Genomic DNA, 27,724 nt, shown 5'->3' with positions numbered 1-27,724 from the left:
GAAATTTTTTCAATTGGCCTTTTCCCAAAGTCACAGGCGAGATTAGATTTTGAAAGGGTCTGTTGCAATTGCGATTCTGTATTACAAATTTTCAGCGTCACCTTGCTATTGCAATTTTTTCTTCAATTAAAGGAAAAGAAAGGTGATCAACTCCATACTCCACATTATCGTGTAACTAATAGGAATATTCAGAGATACTCTGTGAAAAAACGCTGCTCAGTGTATTAATATTACAAATTAAATTAATGTGAAATCGCAGCGACATGTTTTCATGTCTGTACACTGAATTTTAAAGAGAAACAACTTTCCACACTTTTGAGCAACCCTGTATAATGAGATAAAACTATATTGTTCATACTTGTATTAATTGCAATGAAAAAAGTATTATATCCTGTTATCAAACATTTATAATTAGATAAATCAGTATTATTTATACATCTTAATATATAAAGTCTATAAAAATATATTAACTAATTCGTTTGAGCATAAATATCACTCAAATTAATTTGTCAAGTAACAAAGTCTTATACAAATTACTGATATTGCTTTTGTGATGCAGCTTATTTTTAACGTGACAGATGAAAATTGTCTTGTAAATATTATAATAGAATTATTAGTTGTGACTCTTTATTACATTTTTCTCTGTTAGTTTTTTGTTATAATATTAAAAAAAAGAAAATTATTGACAACATTCGATCAATTTTCTGCAAAATTAACAGAAGAAAAAATCCTTGTCAAATAATACTCTTATAAAATTTATACAGAAGTTATGTCCGCAGAGTTCTTCACGTTTTTACGATAATTTGAAAAATCCACAGCTAAGTCAATTTCATCTGTTTCCTCGCCAAGAAGATGGCCTTCCACCTCGACTTTTGACTTTCCAAATATTCTGTAAATAGATTTTGTGCAATGCGCTAACATTAATTTTAATATTAGCTAATTTTTCACTATCCAAATAGGTATTGTATGTGACAATGGTATATAACATAATAACACATTATATTAGTTTTGTAAATGCACTTCAATAAATTATGTATTTGTTATTTTTCCCAATGGAGATGTAATGTATTAACAGCATGAATAACATAAAAATCTGCATAAAATGTACTTCTTTTCATGTAAAGTACATTCTATGGAGGTGATTACTGCAAATGTATTAGTCGCAAGTAGGATTAGGTAATGTAATTAAAGATGCACATATGAGTATTTATCCATCGAAAATATTTGTACAGTAGAATAAAATTCATACATTATATTCATACAATTTTTCGGACATTCCACAGTGTAACCTATTTACATATTTCACTAATTATCTATATAATATTTATTCATTAATTATTTAATCTCATTCATTATTCATTGTAAAGAACTATATCTATAACGAAGATAATTTCAATTAGATAATACATTTCTCCGCAGGCGAGAACATTCTTTTTCTCAGTCTTATATTTTGTTATAAGTAACGAACCAGTATTTCTTGAGAATAAGTGAAACTTTTGTAACATATGAAATAAAATCTTCCAGCAGAAATCATAATTTCAATCAAATCTAGTTATTATGAAATAAGAATAACATAACTCATACATGAAATTACAGCTTGATTTTAGAAAACACATACAGAATGATTCTTAATATTCAATGTATATCGATATCAATTTCTTTTCAAGTCTCTCGAATAAGAAGTTAGGCAGAAGTTAGATTTTTTATCCTTTTAAAAAATTTTAAGTGAAAATTATTAAAAAAATATATTTCAAAATTATATATATAATAAATAAAGTATATTTTACAAAACCCGAATTTATCAAAATATATACTTAATTAAATTATATAAGTTATTTACAAAGGGTATTAAGCATGAAAAGTTATTGATTAGTTACATATGATTATATTATTCGCAAACAATAATTATAAACATAATATTCAATAAGCAATAAGCGAGGAGAGGGAAGAGCATAAGTTGCATTATCAAAAATAATTTTGGCATTTTGTACATGGTTAGTATAAGAAACAAATAATTTCCTCCCAGAGTTAACATCAGTTAGTTGTGCAGAATGTTAAGCAATGGAGTTACTGCCAATAGAATTTTGTAAACGCAACATATTCATTTGCCTATACCTGGACAATGTGGATGTCGATCTATTTATTGGTACGACCGAATCATCCAATCCACGATGAAGTGATATCGTATCCAATTCGATCGTTCGAGCTGTGGAATGGGCTTGCATAGCTGCTGTATATTCGGAAGTTTCCAATGTGGCTTTAGTTGGTTTACGATAACTGCATAGATAATCAATATACATTAAAATATTCTATTCATTATTAAATAATATAATTTTGCTATTTCTTTCTTTTTTTAAAACGACATAAATATTTAAAAATTAAAAAGAGATACAATTACTTACAGTTTCAATAATAAGGAACTTCCTACTACTGACACGCTACTTAAAGCCATGGCGGCGGAAGACATCCATGGCTGTAGGAAGAAACCAAAGGAGCTAAATACCCCGGCAGCTATGGGAATGCCCAGAAGATTGTAGACACTAGCGAGTAAGAAATTCAGTCTTATCCTACAGACCGTTTTTCTCGATAGATCTAAACACGCGATTACGTCCAGAAGATCGTTCTGCAAAAGATTTGACATTATTTTCATGTAACAATTTGTAGGACATATTACTTTCACTTATTGGTATATGACTTACGCGCATCAGAACCACGTCGGCAGCCTCCACAGCAACATCTGTTCCCGATGCGATAGCAATGCCGACATCTGATTGAGCTAAAGCCGGACTGTCATTGACACCATCTCCCACCATGGCGACTCTCAGACCCTGATCCTGCAGTCGCTGAATTTTAGCCACCTTGTGTGATGGTAAGACTTCCGCGAAAACTTTGCTGATGCCAACCTATATATTCCCAGGAAAGCCAATAGAAATTGATTTTATCGTAGAAATTAAATCTTATAAGTATAAGAGAATCTCATCATTTCGTACCTGTTTGGCAATTGAAGCCGCGGTTTTCCTGTTATCGCCCGTCAAGAGAATTACTTGCAATCCCATTTTCTTTAAGGTGTAAACGGCGAGATGTGCCTCTGGTTTCACTGTATCGGCGACACTGATCATAGCGACAAGCATATTATTTATTGAGACTAGGACTGCGGTGTGTCCTAGGTCCTCCTCGTTAACCATTTGCCTCTCAACCTCCTCCGGAATATTGATCGCATTCCGGCGCATCCATTCCCGGTTACCGATGCAGACCTCGTACATGTCATCTAAGTCACCTGGATCGCCACGCATACCGGGACTTAAAAGTAATTGTAGATCTATGTTTTGCTTCTCTTGTGTTATCTCGGCAATCGGCATAGCTTCGATGGGCACGTTATTGAGAATGTACGTTCCAACTGGCGAATCGTATGCATGATTCATATAGTTGACGATCTGTTCGGATTTCAATACTTCGAACAGTGCGCCGTCCAAATGGGTTACTTTACATTTTAAACCACAACCGGCAACCGCTTGGAAATTCGAGTACTGTCCAGTAGTCGTCAATCCGAGTGTCTCTTTCACGAAGCGTACGATTGCTTCAAAAAGAATTAACAATCATTACACGTTTTCGCGTAATTAAACATTAATGTAAATGTAATTACACAAGAAACATGATGTTTACCTGATGCGATAGGATGCTCACTGTTTATTTCCGCTGTGCCAACGACTAGCAGCATCTTCCCCAGTGAACAGATCCTCTCTTCCACGAATAAAGCGATCTTGGTGACGGTCGGAGTACCGTGCGTCAACGTTCCTGTTTTGTCGAAGAGAACGCATTTGACTTTGTGTGCATTCTCCAGTGGCTCAGCGCCTTTAATTAGGATGCCGTTCAGCGCGCCTACGCCTGTACCAACCATAACCGCGGTCGGTGTGGCCAAGCCGAGCGCACAGGGACAAGCGATCGCGAGTACTGCCAGGGCACTTCTAAAAGCGTACTGAAATATGATCTCCTCACGATTCATACCGTGTTTATTGATCTGATCATTGTGTGATATGGGCAACTGCTCGACATTTATGTAGCCGATGATAATCCAAATCACTAGCGTCACTATGGAGACTGCTATGACCAGGGGTATGAAATAACCGGCTATCTTGTCAGCCAGATGTTGGATAGGTGCTTTGTTCGTTTGCGCCTCCTCCACCAAGCGAACGATCTGCGCCAGCGTTGTGTGTTCGCCCGTGTGAGTGGCGGTGACCAGCAATGGTCCATTCTGATTGATCGAACCGCCAATTACCAATGAACCTTTCTTCTTTGGCACTGGCATGCTCTCACCCGTAATCAGACTTTCGTCGCATGCAGATTGACCAGACAGTACGCGACCGTCAACGGGCACTTTAGCGCCTTGGACCACTTTCAGTACGTCGCCGCGTTGCACCAAATCGATGCTTATCAAGCGTTCTGATAGTATTTCATTATTGGATCCTAACGAAACCAACACAGCATCTGTGGCTTTCAAAGATAATAGTTTTGAGAGAGCTTCGGATGTTTTTCCCTAAAAGCGAAATATATTTTAAAGTTATTTTTCATATATATAGTGATATATTTTATATATCTTTTTACACAGAAGAAATTGAAATATAAAATACCTTCGCTACATGCTCGAGCCATCTTCCCAGACTGATGAAGACAAGAAGCATCGGCGGAGTGTCGAAGAACGTTTGTGGACTGACGTTCTCTTTCATTATTATAGCGGCAGTGAGAACGGCGATGGAGTAAAGATATGAGATCGTGGTAGTCATTGAGATTAAAACATCCATGTTAGTCGTACAATGTTTCAAAGCTTTATAGGCTTGCACGTAGAAATGCCAACCGCCAAAGAACTGCGCGCGCGAATAGTAATGCGAATAATTAATTCAAAACATACACGGCGAGATACGGTAAAGGTAAATGTGTCTATCATATTGCGCGCATACCTGTACTGGTGTGGAGAACACGAGGAGTAACAGATTTTCCCAGGAAAGGCCAGGCACTATGCAACACATCTCCTCATGCGTTTTATTACCATAGGACATAACTATCATAAAATACGTCATCGTTGCCATACATGGAACTCCGAAAATCAGCGATACCAAGAATGCCGTCCGCCATTTACTTATCTCTTCTCTGTGACACAGACAATGATCATTAAAAACTCTTGTATATCACAATGCATACATTATTCATAAAAATTGTATTTACTTTTGATCCAAATAGTCTCTGCTCTCCTTATCTCGATTGCTAAATAGTTGGGCCGTAAACCCTAATTTATTGATACATTCGACGATATCTCTGATACCGGTCTTTTCCACGTCGTACTTGAACTTTCCCCGCTGTGTTGCTAGAGCAACCATCGCCGATCGTATACCAGGTAGCCTCTTCACGGACGACTCTATTTTATTCACGCACGATGCGCACGTCATGCCCATGATCTGAAATCAACTTGTTAGTCAGGATTGTGCTACGTAAAATGTATATACAAAATAGTTATGTTCAGAAGACAAAGCCACTAAGCGTTCTTAGTGATTCTTTATTACGATTGATTTATACATTTAGATTCAGCAAAGTACTAAATGTAAGAATCAGGCTATGGTTCACTTGATACTATACAAATAACTGACCAATCAGAAAAAAGAATCGCTAAGCGCTCATTGAGCGGTTTTATTTTCTGAATCAGATATTAACTTTCTACATAATTTAAATTAAAATCTTTTTATACCAAGCACATTCAAGAATCGTGCCATTATAGACAAGCGGGATTTATTTACCAATTAAATGGACAAAGAGATATCTGTTTTCAATTAATATTAATGCCACAATCTGAAAATAACTTAAATCTTCAACTATCTTACTTTTAATTCGACATCGCCTTCTCCACTCCCACATTCCTCGATTAAGGTCGTAGGGAAACCCAATTCTGATATACTGGAAGCGATATCTCCCGCTCTTATTTTGCTAGGATCGTATGTGACTTCTGCCTTGGCAGCCATCAAAGCCACTAATATGCTGTTTACGCCGTACAGCTTTTTACAGTGTTTCTCTATCGCAGCAACGCAGGAACCGCAAGTCATACCCTTTTTCATAAAAAAATCAATCCATTATCCAGTCGTTTATAATGCTAACGCAAAGCGTTACATTATTACATGGAAAATTTGTAAATATGTACAAAAATACAAGGTATAACGTACTGTTACATGCAGGAAGCACTTTTGTTCTTTCGACAGTTCTTTGATATCACCAGCTCCGTTTGCTTGCAATACCACCTCCTTCTCCACCTTCTTCTTCTCCACTTCTTTCTTCTTCTTCTTTTTATTAAGGACAAGATCCGATTGCGATCTCTCAGTGTCGTCCGATTCTTTCACATACGCGTTGAAGCCTAACTCTTGTATATAAATTGCTATCTGATTGGGCGTTAAGTCAGTACTGTAATAAATTTTGGCTTCTTTATTCTTCAGGCTGATGTTTACGTTCTTTATACTGGGCTTTTTGGACAGAGCACCTACAGAAGAAAATATATATGACTCTTACAGGAAATGTCGGATCTAAGCAATGTAAGATCTGAATACAAAGCATAAAATTTCAAAATTTCAAACATCAGTTATTGCTTACATTGAACAAGATTGATTGACAATGATTGCTTGTTCATATACAAACAATCATTGACAATCAATTTTGTTCATATACAATCTTTTTTTTAAATGGATGCAAAAATTACAGATAGAATAAATAAAAATTTAGATTCCCTAGTATCCAGTTTTCAGATACTGGCATCGATGAGTGCTGAATCACGCACCCCGAGTTTATTTTATCTTCAGATGTCAACTCACCGGTAATGTTTTTAACACATGACGTACACGTCATTCCTTCTATGTGTATGAAGCAGATACTGGTGCTAAGTACTGAAGAAATTTTCTCTTCGTATTCCGTAGACTCGTCGGACGGGGTAGCGGTGAACCCCATTTCCTCGATCGCCTCCGCCAATATTTGTGGCGTAGTCTCGTTGGCCTTATACTTAATGTAGCCGGCTTTCTCCTCCAAAATCACCCTGAGGTTAACGACATCGGGCCGTTTGCCGATTATCCTCTCGATGTTCGTCACGCAACTCTGGCAGGTCATACCCTTAATGTTGATTTTAACCGTGTTGGTCTCCTCCACGAGCTGCCGTGCTTCCGGTATGCGATGCGTGGTACCCTCGTAATCGGTGTCGTCGGAGCCATCCCTGTAAAATTTAACAATGAACTCAGAATTGTGCAAGTGGTTCCTATAGCTTTGGTACAATGAAGGTAAGACATTATCGATCTTAATTTAATTTTTCCCAGAATATAATGCGTTTCATTGTTGAAATTTAGTGCAATATGATGTGTGAGAAATACCAATTAATAATAATTTGAATTTTACTAGTTTTTACGTAAAAATATCTATAAAAATAAATCGCTTTGAAGTGATTTTTATATCTATATGGTGCTTTCACGTGGAAAAAAACACCTTCAATCCCGTAAAAAAATACGTCCCTCTCAAAACTATTTTACTTTCATCTAAAACATTTTTTCGTACCATCAAAAATAAGTAAAATATTCAAGGTTTTCAAGTTAAATGGACCTCACCCTGTGTAATATTTATATCGTACATATAATAATTATATATTATAATATTGTCAAATATTTAATATTTATATAATAAATGTAATATATATGTATATATATATATATATATATAAAATAATTGTGCAGAATAAGTAAAAAATATGTTTTAAAACTTTGTAAGCATATTTCTGGAGAAAAAAAACAAATGTTCCTATTGATGATAATAATGCTACTGATGAATGATTATTAGGTCACAAATGCTTCGAAATAATGGGCACATATAGTACTATTACATATAATAATGGCTTTAAAAGTCAAGTGGTATTTTGTTTGTTTTCACACATGCCTAAGCATGCTTGACCTGATTTAGTCATTATTTCAAATTTATTTGTGTTCATTATTTCGACAATAAAGCATTTGCAATCAAATGTTCATATTAGAAATATTTATTCTTCTTTTTTTATCCAAGAACACACTCATTTCTCTTTTATTCTTTAATACATTTACTATATTATCTTAATAAATATATTGCTTAATACTATTTTAATAAATTAGCAATCACATTTTATATTTAGGCTTTATTACTTCTTTTAACGATATATTCCACATATTCTATTCTAAAGCCTTATGTCCATGATACTAGAAATCGCTCGGAGATCTTGGACAGAGAAAGAATTAACAAATTACATTTAAACAATTTAATTACATGATAAATACGTTAATTAGTCAATTCTTTTTCCATTTTATTCACTGTGGTAATCTTTTTTAAACATTTGCGCAACCCGTCTCACTGACGCGATAAACTGAGAAATCTCATATTCATCATTACAGTGAATAAGCAGTATCGTAGATAAGATATCATAAAAGTTTCGAGAAGATTCAACAAAATTAAAAGTTAATGGCGTGCGCTATTAATTTACAGTAGAGAATTTCAACTGATGTTTAACATGCAATGATCTATCATAAGAAGACAATGGAAAGAACCTCAGTCGGTCATACATATCTCGAATTTCGTCAAAAATTCTCTTTATCTGCAATCCACGGCTCGCGGATAACAATAGTATGTCGACTGCGGAAGCAAATTTCTCAGCGAGCTTTGCAGACAACAATATTCATCGAAGTTGCATTGTAAATTGTTGTTGCATTATAAGTTGCATTGAACAAAGTTGCATTGTAAACGTCACGCAGATAAATTGATTCACTAGAATACTACGCAGACGGACAGGATTATAAATTATAAATTTGATATTAAAATATACAATTATACATGAAAAGAACAGTTTTGCGAAAGTATCTAAAAATTTAACTAGATACAGATCTGAAAATAATTTTATTAAATAATCAAAATAATTATGTAGAACGTTCAAATTGGTTCCTAAATTGTCAATTTTTTTGAAGTATTGTTCATTATGTTTGAGATTCCTATACATAATTATTTTGATGGTGATCCAACAAAATTATTTTCAGATCTCTCTATTTGGATAAAATTTTAAATACTTCAGCAAAGTCGTTCTTTCCGTGCAGTCAAGAAACTGAGAAGAGAATTAATGTGCGAGTTTATTTCGTTACAATTCGATTTTTCAAAGCTGTTCTTGTGTCATGTTAATGACAAAGATGCTTAAGAAATTATATAGATAATCATTCCTAAAACTATTCAAAAGTGGCTAAGATCCATTCGAATCTCTATTTTTTTTATTTCATTTGATCTATAAGGAAACAGAAAATCAATTAAATCTAGAACAATTTTATAGAAATCATTTCCTAACAACGTTTCTTGGAAACGTAACATTACATAACAATTAAGCAGTTCTCCAAAGAGCTTACCGGAAAGTATTAATGGCGCCATAAGTTTTGTCGCCAAGAAGAGGCAGCCTTTCTTCGCTACTCATCATCAAATAGAGTCTGAAGTTTTCCAATACTAAACCTTGAAGTTTTTAAAAATATTTTTGTTGCAATATTTTACGTCATGATTTCTTATCTTTCTCAATTCAGACTCTCGAAAATTATCTATTTCCTATCGTCCGGCACGATAAATAGGCACGCAGAGTTGAAAAAAAAAAAATTTGGAACAAAGTTATATTTTCAACAAATCGAAGTAGACATTTGCTAATTTAAAAAATTGTCAATTTTTTATGTTGAGATATAAGGGCTACGTTCAGGGAATTTACAATATACAATTTACAATATATAAAACAATTATGTAGGAACATATTGCGTATGTGACTTGTTCTTTAAAACTTTGCAATGATCGAGTAAATAAACGGGAACATCTTTCTGATAATTGTTTTTCTGAAGTAATTTTTCAGAAACATGCTAGGCTGTGTTCAGAGAGCACGCTATCAGCACTAATTACATCATTTTAGCCTTGTTTCGCGTCCAATGAACGATAAAGGTAGAATGACACAATAGTGCTGATAGCGTGCTCCACAAACGTAGCCAAAGATATTAGCTTCTGGAAAACTATTACAGAAATAATTACTTCAGAAGGATGTCCCTGTTTTTATTTACTGGAGCATTGTAACAACGTTTTAAAAAATAAGTAACATACGCAACATGTTTCTATGTAATCGGTTTTCCTAATAAGTGAACGTTAATCGTTATGAAAGGAGTTTTCACGGGAAAATTTTATGTTATCAAGGTAAATTCTACTTCATTGTCCACCTATCTATTGTCGCGCTTTGATAAAAACCGTGATACAAAATTGCGATTCGATTTCAACCAACGTTAACAAACCGAACCGGATTTTCTATCGCTATTCACCATGGAAACTTCAACGTCCAACTATGTCGTCCGACTATTTCAGATAATCAGATACGCTGTAGAGAGAACGATCCAGGGAAACGCACGATCGTCAATCGGTCACCCCTATGGAAATGCGATTTTTCGCCAGCAGATTGCAGAAACGTTCGCGATTTCTACGATCGTGCGAATCGAAGACGGCGTATAAGTGGGGAAGACACGGCACCAAAATATTACGCGATACTCGACACGAATTGATATCACCGAGCGACTGATAACTTCACTAATCGTCTGCCTCACGATCGGTTGCTCACGGATCGCCTTTTGCCCACGGCACTTCTTTGTCGCGTCCAACAGAGAGAATAAAAGCCGGATGATCGCGCGTAGCCAGCTGATATGCGACCAGCTCGGCATACGTGACAATGCCGACCTGGAGGCGTCGAAGGACCGTTCGATGAAGAGCTCGAATATTTGGAATTCCATGGAAGGTGCCGGTTAGGGGATAATCGAGACTAAATTGATTTCACCCTTACGAACGAAGACTGAACTTTCCCCCTCAAATATTTTTCTCGTCCTATTTTAATCTCGAGGAAATAATTTTTGATTCATGATAGGAAAAATTTAAATTTAACATACTTTATGTGTCCCAAACGATCTACTCAAATTTATGTTGACCAATGGTACGGTCAACGCGATGCTACAAATGCTTTAAAGCAATTTTTGATTGGTCAATTTGTAAAATTCTTTTTTGTAATTGGTCAACCAAACGCTGCAAGCATTTGTAGTGAAACTTTGACCGCAGCCTTATATGTGTCAACATGTGAGAAACAATAATAATATTTCTAAAATAATAATAATTTTCAAAGATAAGATCACACACTCACACACCCACACACACATAAACCTAGAACGATAATTTGAAATGATAAAGATAAATGGATAATCCTTATCATTCCAAATTATTCTTCATTACACCTGCACTTACCATTAAACTTGGCACTTATGATACCAGAAATGGATTATCTTTACTTATCTTTAAAGAATTGTTTTAGATATATTATTATTGTTCTATATGTTGGACACGTAAGACATAAATCAATATAAGTTGGAATGGATCGTTTGTTAAATTCAAAACATTTCTCACGTGTTTTAAACTAGGGATGCACAGAATCGTAAAATTATTGAATATCGGACATGTTAACGTCGAGACACTACCGTGTCTCCAGATATCGGATATCCGAAAAGAGTGTAACATCGGATATCCGATGTCCGATCGGATATCCGAGAAGGCAATTTTTCGAGTCGGATATCCGATATTTTCCGGATTCCGGGACAATGTTTAAAAAAAGGCTGAATAAAAAAAGAGAGTAAAAAGGAAAAGGGATTGTAAGGAAAAAATAGTGGTAATAATTATGATTTTAATGTTATCATCCGAGTTTGATTATCAATAGAGATGATAATGTAGAGAAAAAAATTGTAATTTTGCAGCAATATATAAAATATTATAGCATTACGAGTATACATACTTATATATTTATAGAACATTTATATAACAAAAATTTAATGATATATTATCCAAATATTTATGTTAATAATCGTAAATTTATATCGATTATTGATAATGTCAGCGTTCTTTAATTACTTCCGGGCCTTCAGGACCCTTTTTATATGGACGAAAATTTGCCTAGGATTGACTTTAATAGTATGTCGTTGGTGGCATGATGTATCATTTTATCCTTCTTTAGTATTCGATGAACAACAAGGACAAATGATGCAGCAAGCGCTTCATGTGTAATTCGGAACACGCTCTATATCCTGTTTTTGTTTTACATCTAATGAATGATAAACATAGAATGACACGATAGCGCTGATACTGTTGATATCGCTCTGTGAATACAGGAATACAGCCTTAGCTGAATTTCTTGCACAATTAATTTTTTTTTATCTCCTCAACGTAAAAAGAAAAAGAGGAAAGATAAACTGTGTACAAAGTTCAGCTGAAAGGAAGTCTGCATCAATGACGCAAACTTTCAATATAAAATTTCAACCGGATATATTCCCGGATACTAATGATATCTGACTATCTGGTCGGAGTAAAAAAGTGCGGGCTAATACCGGATACCGGATACTTTTCGGATATTCGGAGCATCCCTATTTTAAACGATTCACTCATATTTATGTTGACTTATATCTCATGTCAACACATTGAAATTAATATATCTAAAATAATAATTTGGAAAGATATATAAGGATAATCTATAATAGAATAGTAATTTGGAATGATAAGGATAATCCATTTCTGGAATTGTGAGCGTTAAGTTTAATACATTTCATGTGTCCCAAATGGTCCATTCAAATATTTGTGTTAATTTAACATAAGACGAATACGTTACAAAGTAAGACAGATATTATGTAAAAAATTAGCACAAACATTAACACAATTTGTAAGTAAACTGTGGAAGTATATTTTTTCAGTAAAATTAACATTTATGATACCTATATTAAATTAATATTGTAGGATTTTATTTATTTTTATTTTAGAATTTACGTTTTAAAATACATTAATTTTGTTATTTGTTCATTTACTCATAAATTATGTATTTAAGCCTAAAAAATGTTTAAAATATCAATTTAATATAAAATATTCAAATAATATTCAAAAAATCACATTATGTTAAATTAATATTCGGATACGTTAAAAGTTCAACACAAAATTTTAACAAGGACTTAAGTAAACTGGACTTATATATAAGTATTGGTTTTAAGTTTGAACACAAAAATAAAATATGTTTTACTTTGTACAATTATAAAGCTATAATTACGTATTATATAATTGGCAATGTTTACAAGTGCATATTTCCTGGCTAATGCTTTTTTTGGAATATAATAAATGTAAAAGATAAGGACGAATCGTTCATTACGCATACTACATTGTATTATTATTCAGCAGATGTACAAGCACGAGGGTTTCCTAATCGCTGAACAACGCGGCATTTTATCATTACAGAATGTCAAATTAAACGGAGTGTACGCGATAAGTCGAGCATGATCGACGTCAAAGGCAGATCCAATATTGCCAGGCAAGGACGCTCGTGCATCTTGGCGGTTTTGTATCGCAAGACATAGCTAACGCAATGGCAAATTCTGATTGTGTAGGTTACGCAGAAATAGGTATAGCTTATGTTTAAAAGTCGCACGATACTATAGGCAATCTTAATTTTAACGCACGTGAAAGTTACTAGTTCAAGTAAAAGGCACGCTTTCTGCTCATGATAAACTTTCATTTGGCAAGCTAGACACATATGCATGCATACTGCAAAAGAAACTTAATGAAAATCCAAATACGTATTAATGAGGTTCTAATAAGAATTCCGCTGATATTTTGCAACCATTGTACAAGCTTATAATACACCATTGAAGCATAATATTTCTTGGTTCCTGAGAAAGCGTCATGTGAAATTCTCATGGTATTCAGAGAAAAAGACATAATGGCAGCAACTATATATGTAGATGATAACTGTATACAAGATTTATGTAAAATTAATGTACAGTACAAAATTAGTACAGTATAAAAGTGCAAAAAGTATTCGCGCCGTACAGAGAAAATATTTTCTAAAAAAACTGTATTTTTAAAAAGTAAATATTATCCAGCGAGAAATGAGTCGTCGAATCGATATCGACACGATGATTTCAACACCAATTCGATGTCGATTCGACGATAATTTCTTGCTGCAATTAACAATTTATTCATAAAGAATAAAATAGACTGTGTTTCTTAAGATTATATATACCAAAAAGATGTGTATTAATTATAGAAAATATATCAGCTGAAAAATAAGCGGAAATTAAAAGTACTATTGTTAGCTCAAAAAGTATTCGTACAGTTGAGAAATTTAGCTTCTAATCAGGAATACATGCGAAGCTTATTTGTTTATGTTAAAACAGAGTATATTCATTGTATAAAATTGCTAATTAATGTTTATTACAAATAAGACTTTTTTTATAAAAAAATTTCCTTGTACGAATATTTTTTGTTCTCACTGTACATATATATAGTTAAATAAATTATCATCAAATACGTGGTTGTACATTAATTCTATATATAAAACATGTACACTTATCACTTATTATATAACGATTGTCAACACTATCTTCCTCTGACAATGAGTGAACTTTCTTGTCCATAAATAAATATGATAATAATTATTTTCATCAAAGCATGAGTATTGAATGATAATTCTAATTATCGTACACAGAAATAAATATCAAATAAAAACTATATATATATAAATCGTTCGATTTTATCGTACAAAAAATGCTTGATCTTAGCAAATGCGAAATATATGATTTAATTCGAAGCAATTTTTCGAAGTACAACGGATATTTGCATTTTAAGATATTCGATTTAATTTAAAGCAAATAATCAGAGTTGGACTCTTGAGTCAAATATTAAACAAATATTAAATAGAAAAAATGGACAATTAAGAGCCTTAATACGCGACTCAAATTGAACCGAAACGTTCAGTTATTATATTTATGTAAGATATGAAACATATGTTGATAATATAATCGCACTAATTATCGCGTAGTAATTACGAGCTCTAAATAAGGCTCGTAATTGTCCGTTTTTTTAATTTAATATTTAGTTAATTTAAAGCAGAAAAATATGACGTTTTAACATTCGGAAGGATGTTGAACATGCTACATCGAGATTAACTCTAGAAAATCAACGACTTAATTTCTCGGATTTGATTCTACTTACACTCAAGACTAAATTTTTGGAAACGTTTTTTATAAATTAATTTTATAAACATTTTTCTTTAAATTAAATTATCATTTAAATTAACATTTTTCTTTAAATCCAATAACTATTATTAGATTTAAAGAATTATAATTAAAAAAAACATATTGTTCGGAATATTTGAGTAATTCCAAAAATGTCCATTTTTTAAAATTGTTCCCAAACTTTTAGCTTGAGTGTATATATGTATAAACAACAATTTTGGATACTAACCCAAGTAATCTTATATTTTCATACGATACCAATGAGCGGTTCATTTCATTCGTCGTGATATCCACCAAACTGTGATACCCACGTCTCATCCGATGCACCAACGGACCTCTGAACTTAGTCATCTCGCTTTAGATTAAACGACCAGAGAACATCATGACGTCGAGTCAAGATTTATGACTTATTTTGTCACACATCAAGTTGTCCCTCACAATTCACATTTCTCTCACTAGCCAAAGATTAATCCTAAGCTAATCCTAAGAGATAAACATATCATAGTAAATATCACGTGTACATCGCTGCAAAAATGAGACAGGAACCTCGTATGACCACGAGCGATGATTCACTGAAGTAATCGTCACAGTAGTCTTCCACGCGTCTAAAAAAGCACTAAACGACAATAAAACTGCGTTAAGTTCCCATTTTCGTTTTCACAAACATTAGTTTTTTAATTGCTACACTAACTACACTCTAAAACTTTTCGTCTCGTTTTAGCAAAATTTCAAACATATGTCTATTTCACTTTAATGACAAAAAGTGCACACTAGTCCAAGTATAAAAAAAACAGTCCTCTAGTAACATTTTAAATTAGTCCCGCACACCGTAACACTGTATCTAACCGTAAAAAGTTATCGTTTATATAAAAATATATTTTGCGTCTAGAAAAATTAATGATCAAAGATTCAGGATATATGAAGCTCGACAAAGACACCAATCACACCGCAACACGTTATATGAAAATGCTACATGTTTCACGAGCGAAACCGAGGCGAGAGCGAATATCCGGAGGACCAGGTGAGTCAGACTACCTAGGCTGACTACTTGGGACAAGCGTAACTCGGACGAGAGAGAAAGGCCGTGCTCTAGATAATGATTTCAGCGAGATTGAAGGGGACTTCGTGATACTCGTGCATGTGCGTGACGGAAGAGAGAAAAATAAATTATCGCGTATTTTATACTGATGACGCAAGAATATCAAGTGACTTGAAATTCCGACATTCAATTTCAGAGAAGTTTTTAAATTAGTTTAAGGAGGCGAACTCTTTTAAGTTGATGACGTTGCGAAAGAGAGGAGAGAGAGAGAGGGGGGGGGAGGGGGAGAGAGAGAGAGAAGTCCGAAGGATAAATACACTTTTGAATTTTACTCACAAAGTGTCTCTGGCTAGTAATATCAAGTATCTATTGCATTTTAAGCATAACGTATCAAAGCAAGAATTAATATTTCATCTGACTCGAAAAGTTGTTTAATATAAAACATGGTTTATACAAGTTATAATTAAGTTGATTTTCAAGTTGCTGCATTCTAAGTACACGATAAGAGTATCTCGGTTATTCCTTAAAGATTGCACATGTACACGAAAGAAAAAAATTGATTTATCGGCATTAGTTTAATTGAAAATAATCTTGTTAATTCAATAACAGTATTAATAAAATAAACACTTAATATTTAAATATGATGTATTTATTTCAATAATACTATTAACAACTTGACAAAATTATTTTCAATTAAAGACTAAGATACTATTAATATAACATTATTTTTTTCCGTATATGTATAATTAAGATGTTTTCAGATGTTTCCGGATGTGTATGATAAATACTTCTCACGAAACAGAGAGTAATTAAGAAGATTTAAATACAACGCGCTTTCAATAAATACCGAAAAAACTTTATTATCTGCAAATTGTCCAATTAATTTGAAGTTAACCTTTTCTTGCTACAAATTTTATCGAACGTTATCTTCCTTCAAAAGATCATAATTTTCAGAGCATTATCTTTAATTGATTTTATATCTAGTCAATATATGTATATCTTAACAACAATGTTATTGCATTCGCTTCAGACGCATGATCTCGCTTAATAGTTATTAAACTGCATACAATTTAATGTGATGATCGTTGTTTATCATGAGTCGCTGGGAATCACAATGTAACACGCTCGTGTTTAATAAAGTGAGAATGGTCGCGAACATTAATCCAATTTTGCCGGTCATGTCTCTCGGAATTCATCTCTGAACAAAAGAGACGAATTGCTACTGACGGACAAAAAAATGTGCCGGAGATAATTATAGGAAATTAATGACAAGAATAAAGCGTGATTCACTTAAACGGACGAGTTGATCGAGAGTGAGAATCCTTGGAAAAATTCAAATTCTTACACTCAGCACAGACATACTGATAGCGACTATTAGTTGAGTAAATATTTTCTGTTTTAGTATATAGATTTTATTTCTCAATTAAAAAACAACAATTATACATAATGAATTATATATTCGTCATTATTTGTAATAATTTGTTGCTATTTATTATAGATAGCTCTTCTACACTAGGAAAAATGTTTAAGTGTTCTATGAATCAAAATTTTACTGTAGCAACAAAAATTTGATTGAAATATACCGAACAAAAATGTTTGGTTAAAATATACCGAACAAAACTATAATTTTATATGAACTAAATTGTTCAATTGGTAAAACAAATATTTTTATTTACAAAGCAGAGAAATTATTTTGTAAAAACAAAATTAAATTTTTGTTATATAAACAAAATATTTGATTTGTTAAAAAAAATTTCTCAACTAAATAGTTTTGCTACCGACGAGATACTATTAAAGTCGGTACTTATGGAAATTCGCGTGCCTGTTAAAATTTAAGTGATTATGAGTAAGAAAGTAGTAAGACGACACTAATTTCATGATTTATTATTTTCGTAGCATGTACATATATATGTTTAAAACTTAATAATACTCAATTTTTATTTAAAACTGTGATTTTTTTAAATGTTATCATCCGAGTTTAGTTATCAATAGAGATGATAACTACGGAGAAAAAATTATAATTTTTTTGCAATATACAAGATATTATAGCATTAAAAGTATGTACACTTATTTATACAGCATTTATATAATAAAAAATCATGAATTTAATAATCTCTCTCTCTCTCTCTCTCTAGATAATTGAATAAACTATTTTACAGTTATTGTAACAAAAAGTCTATTTAACTGTAATAAGTTTATTCAATTATGTATTGAATTGGAACAAAATTCGAAGCGCAACGAACTTCCAAATTCAAGTTGAACTTCGTTCAAAATGAGCGAAATTAAAAAAATTTTTTTAATTAAAAAAATTAAAAAAATTTTAAAACTTAAAATTTTTATTTTCTAAAAATCATTTATGTTTTTTAAGTTTTTGTGAGTTCGATAATTTTTACGTATCGAAAACTATGAGCTAGACAAAGTAGGAAATTTTTATTTCAATTTATAGGTCTTCATGTGTAAAAAAAAATTTGCGAAAATTTTCGACTTTTTAACGTGAAAGTTTAAAATTTTGCTATAAAATCGTTTTTAAAAAAATGTTTTTAAGATTTTTTGTTATTGCGGATTAAATAAAAGGAGCTTTTTTATTTTGATTGCTCACAATTCTGTCAAAAATCAACGTGCCATAATTGAAAAAACGAATTTCTTGAAAGTGAAACTTTGCTTTATCAAATGGTATTATTAACAATTTTTTTAAAAAAACATGTACAAATAAAGTAGCGCTACGAACTTTTGTTCCGAACATATTAATTTTACATATAAAACTTGTTGTTACCTTTATAGTTGCCATCATTATATTTTTTCCGAGTGTAAGTTAACAATTATATAACTTACCCGGAGGCGGATGTCTCAATTAATACGTTGTATTTCCACGCATTCTTAGAATTTCGTGCCATTTCGCTACGTGTCACTTGGAAAATTCCCCTTCTATATATGAATTACTTCAGATACACGTACTACTGTTCCCATAAATTTAAATCTGACAAACTTTTCTCTGTCCGCTACAATCACTTTTGCTTCTCGTTAATTGAACTACATCTGATTCTCATTGAAACGAGACGTATATAACTAATAAGGTTTCATAATAGAGTCGTAACATATCTTAGACGGATTCGAACGCACACTGATATTGCTCCGGGCGATTCTGTGCACTTGATAACATGGAGGACGATGAAACACCTGTTAATACATCCACGTTGCGCTCTGAACGGATCCGAATCAAATACGACGATCTGCAAGACTCCAATTTCGATATTCGATCGGTCCTCCGGTTACAACACGACGCTGTAGATACGTTCGCAACTATGTTATCAAACAGTATTTGTAAAAAAATATTAAAAATATGGAGCCAATATCATTTTTATTTGTATTGGTTGAGATTTGATTTCGAGAAACTCTTTAAACGCAAGAGATTGGAGATTCGTTAAAATCAGAGTACTGCTTAACATCAAAAGTATTAAGCGGTCATTTTTGACCGTACCTATTTTTTAGATTTATATTATATTTGTTAATGTAATAGAGATTTTAAAGTTTCTTGATCGTTTAATAATTATGTCCTTTACATTGATAAAATATTTAGTTTTTCATCACTTTCTTTATTTTCATAGTAATTTATTTGCTTGATCCTTTTAGTGAAAAATAACGTTGATATTTTTAATATTAACTTTTAGAAAATTATTATTGATACTGAACAATCAAATGATTATTTTCTTACTGATATCATAGTAAAGTAATACATGACATGGATATTTAAGATAAACTTAATTAAACTTGTTCGACGAAATAATTTTTACCATGATGTCGGTAACTGCGATAACGCAAACAATCGCACTACATTCTGTCGCCGCGCCCTAAGTGACATTAGAATATGACTGTGGTGTTTTCGATTAAATCGAGCGCAACTGATTCATTTTCGTGTGCAAATGTATTATATGATGCAGTACTTGGAGAGGTTTAGCTGCAGCAGATAAGATAACCCTGACGACAAAATTGGAGATCTCTTTCAAGTTACAAGGACATTATTACGCTTTTAGTTTTTAAACGACATTTGTTCTTGCAACAAAACATGCAACAAAAACTGAAGTCAATGCCGTAATCCTTCTGCATGATTCATTGGTTCAACGCTCCATTTATCTCAAGGTTTTTGAATTATAAGTTGCGATTAAAATCTTTTTAAGATATATATATATATTTTTTTTTTTAAATAAAAAGAGAGAGAGAGAGAGAGAGCAAAATTATTAAAATGACAAAAATTTCGATAGTAAATCGGATACACTTTATCGAATATTTTAAACTTCCGGTTCCGGAAATGGACTACCCACGCAAAATGTTTTTTGTTTAAATATATACTTTTTATTGCAGATTCGGATTATATATGAGAGAGAAAATAAGAAACTTTTATTTTAAATATTTCTTCTGAAAATGCTTTCATTGATCTTAAAATAATCTTGAAAGTAAATAAAAAAGTAAACTCTGTGTTGTGATAAAAGATTCAACATCCGGTCTAGAAACCTCATTTCCGGTCAAAACCAAAAGTTGAAAATATCACTATTCGAACGTACCCAATTTATTTATTAAAATTTTTGAGATTTAAAAAAATTATTTCCCTTCATTTTAAAAAGGATATATAAGTCTGGGACATTCTATATAGAAACATTTGCCTCTTAAATTTCAATTCGAATAAAAAAATATTCATAGATATAAAGAGATGAGTATCTCACTCACCTTTTTTGTGAAGAACGATTTTGTGCCTTGATATCTCCAGCATCGATCCTCTCTGCAAGTAAATTTAATTAAACAATATAATGTCAATTAATAAATAGTACTTGTGAGCGAAAGAATATTAGTGATTCAAAACAAAATTTTAGAGAATATATTGGAACAATATTTTTTGTTTAATTTAAGAAATAAATTAAGCAATGTATTTAAACTAAAAAAAAAAAACGAGTATTAATATTAAAATCGTAGAAAAACTAAGTTGACTAAAGACTTTTATCTTGTTAAAGATAATAAATTTTTAGATCGTTCATGCGTAATAATGATCGCATATAAAGCTCAACGATTTAACGAGCAAAAATGCAAGTGCTAAATTTGCATCACGGAATGTTAATTTTAAAAACCAAATGTTTTAAAAGTTACAAGATTAATAAAAAAAATTATAATGGAATATTCTAAGAGGGACATTTATTGTCAAGCAATGTACTTATTTTCTTTGCTAATAAGACAAACAAATTTTTATGTAAATGATAGAATTTGTTTTCTTTGTTATCTGTTATCACAAGCTAAGAATTTTAAGACACGAGACAAAGGTTTGGATCGTTTACTCATATTTAAAAGTAGACATTATCTTCAATTATTTAACGCGTTAAACGATTCATGTATGTCTTGAACAACACTACTGGCCCTGTTCTTGTCGCTGCATTGAATTGCAATGGGAGCTTTTCAAAAAAGACATATCGACACAGAAGTCATTTTGTCTTTGTTCAATATTCAATGAAAGAAAAAACAGAATACCTTCTGTATTGATACGTATCTCTTACGTTCAGAAACCGAATGCACCCAGGTATCATTTTATCCTTGTGGTTCTGAATGTTAAACAAACGATAAAACAATAGTTGGATGCACCTGGGTGAAATTTCTGAATGTAGCCTTGGAAAGCTCCTACTAAGGTTCGTTTTCACAATATGTAGTTACTTAAAAAAAAAGATTAAAAGTTACCAATAGATTCATCAATAAAATTCATTCATAAATTTCTTGATAACCTTTAATCATTAGGTAACCATATATTGTAAAAACGGGACTAAAACTTTTTATCTTACTTTTGCCAAACTTCAAATATGCATCTTTTTTATTTTAAATATGAGTGTACATTAGTTTAACTACAAAGAAACAAACCTATCATTGAACTGAATAGCTTTCTGTATCATGAAATACTCTTCTATAATTTAGAATCTTCTTTTGTTTAAGAATATCTACCAATAGTGAAATAGAATAAATTGCACTGCGTTAATACATATTAAAAACTCCTATATAAAAAGTTCTTTAACAATAGTGTCACATTTTTAGCAGAATTTGTCTTACCTTATTCTTTGTGAATGAACTTAGGGTGTGTTCCACTTTTTGATGCTCAGCAAGCATCATTTTTCTTCGTTTAACATTTGATAAACAATAAGGATAAAATAATTTCATAAGCATTGCGACAATACATTGTTATACTTAAAATGAAAAAGCAAATATATTTAAAGTTTGGCGAAAGTAAAATAGAAAGATTACTGAACTCCATCCAAGATATGTTCAGATTCCTATCCTACTGTCACCCAGGTATCATTTTATCCTTGTTGTTCACTGAATATTAAGCAAGAATAAAATAATATCTGGGGAGTACTTGAGTGAGAATAAATGCATTCCATTGCAATGACCAAACATTGTAATGACAGACCTTATATATTACGTGCCTATATTAGGCTACATTTAGAGGTACCACCCGAGTGTCCCTAAGTCATTTTATCCTTGTTTAACATTAAACATCAAAGATAAAATGATACATGGGGTGATATTTTTTTTTTAAATATAGTCTTACTTTTAAACTTGAACTCTTTTATACATTAGTTTAGTGATTGATCATAGCTAGAAAAATATCACAGCTAGCAAAACAACACAACTTTTATATTATCATTAAGAGGTTAAATTTAAATCACAAGTTAACCAGATAATAAAAGATCGGACCTTAGAGAATTGGAAAACTATCTGGGAGAATAATAATAAGAGAAGTGATTTCTGAAATACAGGCAGTTCGACGTACCATCATCTGTATCTATGGGGTCACTGTCTGACTCTAGGGTTTGACACTCCACCGATTCCACTCTCTTCACCATCGCCATTCTCTTTTAAAACTAGACGCAGCTCGGATGTGTTAAAGCGAATCATGCCAATCTACCGACCATCCCCTCAGCATCTCCACGCGTACATCGGCGAGGACCCGCGTGCGATGTGTAAGAGAACACACACAACGCGGACAGGTGTTTCTCGGTTCACTGTTCGCTGCTGAGACTACTCGCGCGAGGTTTCTAACCTAAACGTTCGCCACACGGAGGAACCTCTTCGGAAACGGAATGAGCGCGTTGCACGCTGAGCGTGAGGGTGACTACCTCTTATCGACGGAACGGTCGCGTGGATTAATCGGCCGCGCGGATGGAGGAAACGGTGACGGTGAGGCGACGAGCGGAGATACGAACAAGGTAAAACAAGGCGGCAACTCTAGACGCGCGATGCGACGCGAGGCGACGACGCACGACGACCGACGACGCGACGTGCGCACAATGAGTGCACACGCGCGCGAGAAGAGTGCACACGTGACGCACGATGCGAGCACAGCGAAGCACAGTCACAGTATGTGATGCGAGCTTCCCAGTAATCTCTACATTTCCAGCTGACTGTTTGAAGTAGATTGACAGATCAGACAGCTGACCGCTCGGATTATATGCTTAAAGGATTTTAAACGTTAAAGATTATATAGTATATATATAAGCAATTTGTTGCAAAGACGGGAAGAATAATGTAACACGGGAGTAATAAAAGCGAATTAATAGTCTAGATATATAAATATATAAATTAATTTATGTGCGAGATATGAAAGAATGTATTAAAAAATATAGGATAATTATAAGAAATAAATATTTAATAATAGAAAAATAAAAGAATTATAAAAACACAGTATTATTTCGTTATTGATCATAAATTTGATCATAATTCGAACTTAGAGAATTGTTCGTTTTACACCAGTGGAGATTATAAACTTTAATCTTGATTTAACATTCGAATGCAACGGAAGTTATACACTTCTTCGCACTTTATTTTATTGATATCTATTTTTCTCCTTCATATATTTTTCGCAAGCAACAACGTTATTTATTGTCGACGGAGGATCGAATATTTCCTCACAAAGATAAATATTCACCTGCGTTTATCGACGTATATTAAGGTGAAAGAAAGAGAGAGATATATGTTCTCGTGTTTAGTGAGGTTAGTTTAGTTCTAGCGCGACATAAAGTGTGGTTGTGATTACTGTGAGGTTAATTCCCCGCTCACGAGGGATCATCCGTTTGAGGACCGCCACGAAGTTACATTACTGATTACACGTCGGCAAGTTCTGGCAAGTTCGGCAAACGATACCACGTGTAGATCTGCAAGTGGTCGCGAACATGATTTTTTACTTCTTAATGTAAGGGATACCGCTCGTTAGCAGCTCGTTAGTGCGATCTTCTGCATGGTGTGTAACTGCAAATTTAGCGTCAAAAATATTTTTTGCGACTAATTATTCGTTTTTTTATTGTACCTTATTGAAACTAGACTCTTATTCAATGTGAAGAATTTTGTGCTTAGTCTCAAAATTTATATTGATTTAATTAATTCCAGATTATATTTGTAAAAGCCTTGTATGTTCCATATTAATTAATTTTTTTGCAACTATTCGTAGTTTTGTCGTCTGTTTTCTATTCATTGTTATCTTAGAATAATTAAATTTTTATCTCTTGTTACGTGAGATTATTTGTCTTAAGGAATGAATGACTATTCTCAGTTGCAACATTTGTACGGACTGCCATGTAATTTAACTAGCTTTATATTATATTTGTAAAAGTCTTGCTTATGTAGTGATATTTTATAATATCAACCAAGAAATTGTATCTTTATGATCTTTATGATAAAATATATCGATAAATATGTCTATTTAATTCAACTTAATTTTTATAGGACACCCATAATCCTATTCGTAAACATGCTGTTGTTAATTGTTCTATGTAAAATATTCTGTATACTTGTCCTTTTGCCAATTCTATTGATAAAATGGAGAAAGTTTTACTCAAAGAAGCGCGAGGAGAGACAACAGACTGGAACAGTTGTCGGTATTTTTCATCCATACTGCAATGCAGGTGGAGGAGGCGAGAGAGTACTTTGGGCTGCGGTTCATGCTATACAGACCAAGTATGTGCCAAAGTAACATTTTTTGCAAAGTTCATATTAAGGGTGTTTGATATCAAAAGCATTTGTGATCTATTCATCAAAGCTGAGATTATTTGTTGCACTGTTATTCACATTAGATGCTTATCATTTGGTGACACAAATTGAAACAAGTATCATTCTATCTTTGTTACTCACTGAATGTCAAGAAAGATAGAATGATGTCAACTAGTATCACCCACCGTATTTCTTCTTATATATTGAACACTTCCAGATATCCTGACATACATATAGCTATATACACTGGCGATCTTGATGCAGATCCTGAAAAGATTCTCAGCCAAACTGAAAAGACATTTAACATGAAATTGCAACCAAATATCGAATTCGTCTATTTGCATGGGCGAAAATGGGTGGAGGCTTCTACATATCCTTATTTCACACTTCTAGGACAAAGCCTGGGATCCATCTATCTGGGCATCGAAGCGTTAAACAATCTTACACCAGGTGATGTAATAGATTGTTTAACCTGTAACTAGAACATATAGATTCTGGTGACTCTGGGACATTTTCCTAATTTTTAAGTAGTACAATGGTTTGGAATAATTTTATTTTTTATTCTTTCGTTCTATTCGTGTAGACTAATTATTGTACTATATTTATACTAAGTTCAAATGTTGCAATTCTTAAAGAAAATAAATAACAGGAAACTTCAATAAGTCCCAAAATTCACATGGTCTTTTAACGTCACAAAAAATGTGTTCTTGTTACGGGTTAAATATATTTGTACTATTTTATAGTTTCTATTGACAAAAATACATAAAAGTAGATACAAATAACACATAATTATACAATACTTGTACAAATCGCAGATATATACATCGACACGATGGGTTACGCGTTTACGTATCCACTGTTTAAATACATCGGTGGCTGCCTAGTTGGATCGTATACGCACTATCCGACTATTTCGACTGATATGTTGAAGTACGTCTACAGGAGAATTGTCGCGCACAACAATCGAAGGATCATCGCCAGAAATCCGTTGCTTTCAGGAGGGAAATTCCTTTATTATAAATTATTCGCATATGTAAGTATACAAATCTGAATAATTGTTTTGTGAGGAAAAAGTAGACGAGTCTTTTCAAACAGTTATTCCACAATAGAATATTTCAGTTGTACGGATTGGTTGGTAGCTGCGCCGACATCGTGATTGTAAATTCCTCGTGGACTGAAGAGCATATCAATACTATCTGGAAATGTCCACTGAAGACGCATCGAGTGTATCCCCCATGTAGTGTGGAGCATCTGATTGGACTGCCACTTCTCAGCGATGAGGAAAAGAATAAATGCATACGCATAATTGCTATCGCGCAATTCAGGCCAGAGAAGAATCATCCACTCATGTTGAGGGCGATGTTCGAGCTAAGATCTATTCTTAAGGAGGAAGTTTGGGAAAAGGTGAGCTGATGATTTATCTCAATAGCTTCAAGATGTATTCTAAACTTGATCATGCTATTTAGGTCAAGTTAGTCTGTATTGGTTCCTGTCGAGACGCCGAGGATGAAAGACGCGTTAAGGATATGCAAGATTTGGCTAAACACTTGGCTTTAGACAAAAACATCGAATTCAAGTTGAATGTACCATACTCCGAACTTGTGTCCGAGATGCAAAAAGGAACGATTGGTCTGCATACAATGTGGAATGAACATTTTGGTATCGGCATCGTGGAGTGCATGGCGGCGGGATTAATTATGGTGGCCCATTCTTCCGGTGGTCCGAGGTATATACTTGGCTCAGTATTTGTGTCGATCGCGATACAACTTTGTTGTGATCGCGACAATTTTTCTCTCGGCAATCTTAAGTGACGTCTACAATGAAATTTTAAGGCGTAAAATTTAAGCTTTGAGATTTTACGACATAAAACTTAAGCTTCAAGCCATAAATTGAATAATTATAATCAATAATTTGCCTCATATTCGATTGTGATTTGTCAATTTTTTAACTTGAAACTTACATTGCCGCTTTAATGCCGTAATGCTCAAACATTAATAACAAATCAGAATTGGACGTCAGACATATAAGAGACCACTCATTTGCTAAAATTACTAATTGATTATAATTTCCATTTAATTCAATAAAAATTGCAGTCACGAAAGCCGATAGCTCAGCCATGGAATTGGCTCGTAAAGTTTTCTAATAAAAAGTTTACTTAAAAAAATATTCTAATTTTAGAGCAGACATCATAGAAACACGAATGGATAGTGTAAATGGTTTTCTAGCAGAAAGTGAGGTAGAATATGCCAAAGTAATAGCGTCCATCATACAAATGCCTCCAAAGGTTCGAAATGCTATTAGAATTGCGGCCAGGTAAGATCAAGGATATTTTATAATTGTTTTAATATTATGAAATAAGGATTTTTTTATATATCGATTTTTCGGTTTTTTAGGTCATCTGTAAATCGTTTCTCATGCGAAGTCTTCGAGAAGGAGTTCCTACGGGCAATCGAACCGTTTTTCAGATCGAAACAAGAATAGTGTTGTTGCCTTACAATTCCTCTAAAATCATAAATGACGAATATGTGTGTGTAAATGGCTTATTTCA

General features: G+C 33.0%; 2 protein-coding genes across 7 annotated transcripts; one reads left to right on the top strand and one right to left on the bottom strand.

Annotated features, from left to right (window-relative positions):
• Positions 1–728: 728 nt before the first annotated feature.
• Positions 729–23,042, bottom strand: ATP7 (copper-transporting ATPase 1). Of its 4 annotated transcripts, XM_018508406.1 has the most exons (14): positions 22,964–23,042; positions 20,887–20,938; positions 6,846–7,237; positions 6,207–6,517; positions 5,871–6,092; positions 5,221–5,450; positions 4,956–5,145; positions 4,629–4,862; positions 3,664–4,534; positions 2,991–3,577; positions 2,700–2,903; positions 2,403–2,623; positions 2,116–2,277; positions 729–889 (listed from the first exon to the last, which is right to left on the bottom strand). In XM_018508406.1, exons 1-14 carry the CDS (start codon positions 23,040–23,042, stop codon positions 757–759), a joined length of 3,888 nt encoding a protein of 1,295 aa, XP_018363908.1. In that variant the 3' UTR covers positions 729–756. The 4 variants fall into 4 exon arrangements, with proteins under 4 accessions (XP_018363908.1, XP_018363912.1, XP_018363909.1 ...); XM_018508410.1 differs by lacking the exons at positions 20,887–20,938; positions 22,964–23,042 and adding an exon at positions 18,997–19,330 and having other exon boundaries at positions 757–889; XM_018508407.1 differs by lacking the exons at positions 20,887–20,938; positions 22,964–23,042 and adding an exon at positions 15,355–16,150 and having other exon boundaries at positions 757–889.
• A 1,030-nt stretch (positions 23,043–24,072) lies between these two features.
• Positions 24,073–27,685, top strand: Alg11 (ALG11 alpha-1,2-mannosyltransferase). Of its 3 annotated transcripts, XM_018508395.1 has the most exons (9): positions 24,073–24,382; positions 24,720–24,764; positions 24,913–25,143; positions 25,394–25,626; positions 25,992–26,209; positions 26,296–26,580; positions 26,643–26,902; positions 27,355–27,489; positions 27,570–27,657. In XM_018508395.1, coding segments are annotated over exons 2-9 (1,452 nt in total). In that variant the 5' UTR covers positions 24,073–24,382; positions 24,720–24,762. The 3 variants fall into 3 exon arrangements, with proteins under 3 accessions (XP_018363897.1, XP_018363898.1, XP_018363896.1); XM_018508396.1 differs by lacking the exon at positions 24,720–24,764 and having other exon boundaries at positions 24,073–24,430; XM_018508394.1 differs by lacking the exon at positions 24,720–24,764 and having other exon boundaries at positions 24,363–24,382; positions 27,570–27,685.
• Positions 27,686–27,724: the final 39 nt, after the last annotated feature.

Source organism: Trachymyrmex cornetzi, unplaced genomic scaffold, assembly GCF_001594075.2.
Source record: "Trachymyrmex cornetzi isolate Tcor2-1 unplaced genomic scaffold, Tcor1.1 scaffold26, whole genome shotgun sequence".
NCBI lineage: Eukaryota > Metazoa > Arthropoda > Insecta > Hymenoptera > Formicidae > Trachymyrmex > Trachymyrmex cornetzi.
Note: the sequence above shows the minus strand (reverse complement) of the source record. Positions and strands in the feature narration are given on the sequence as shown.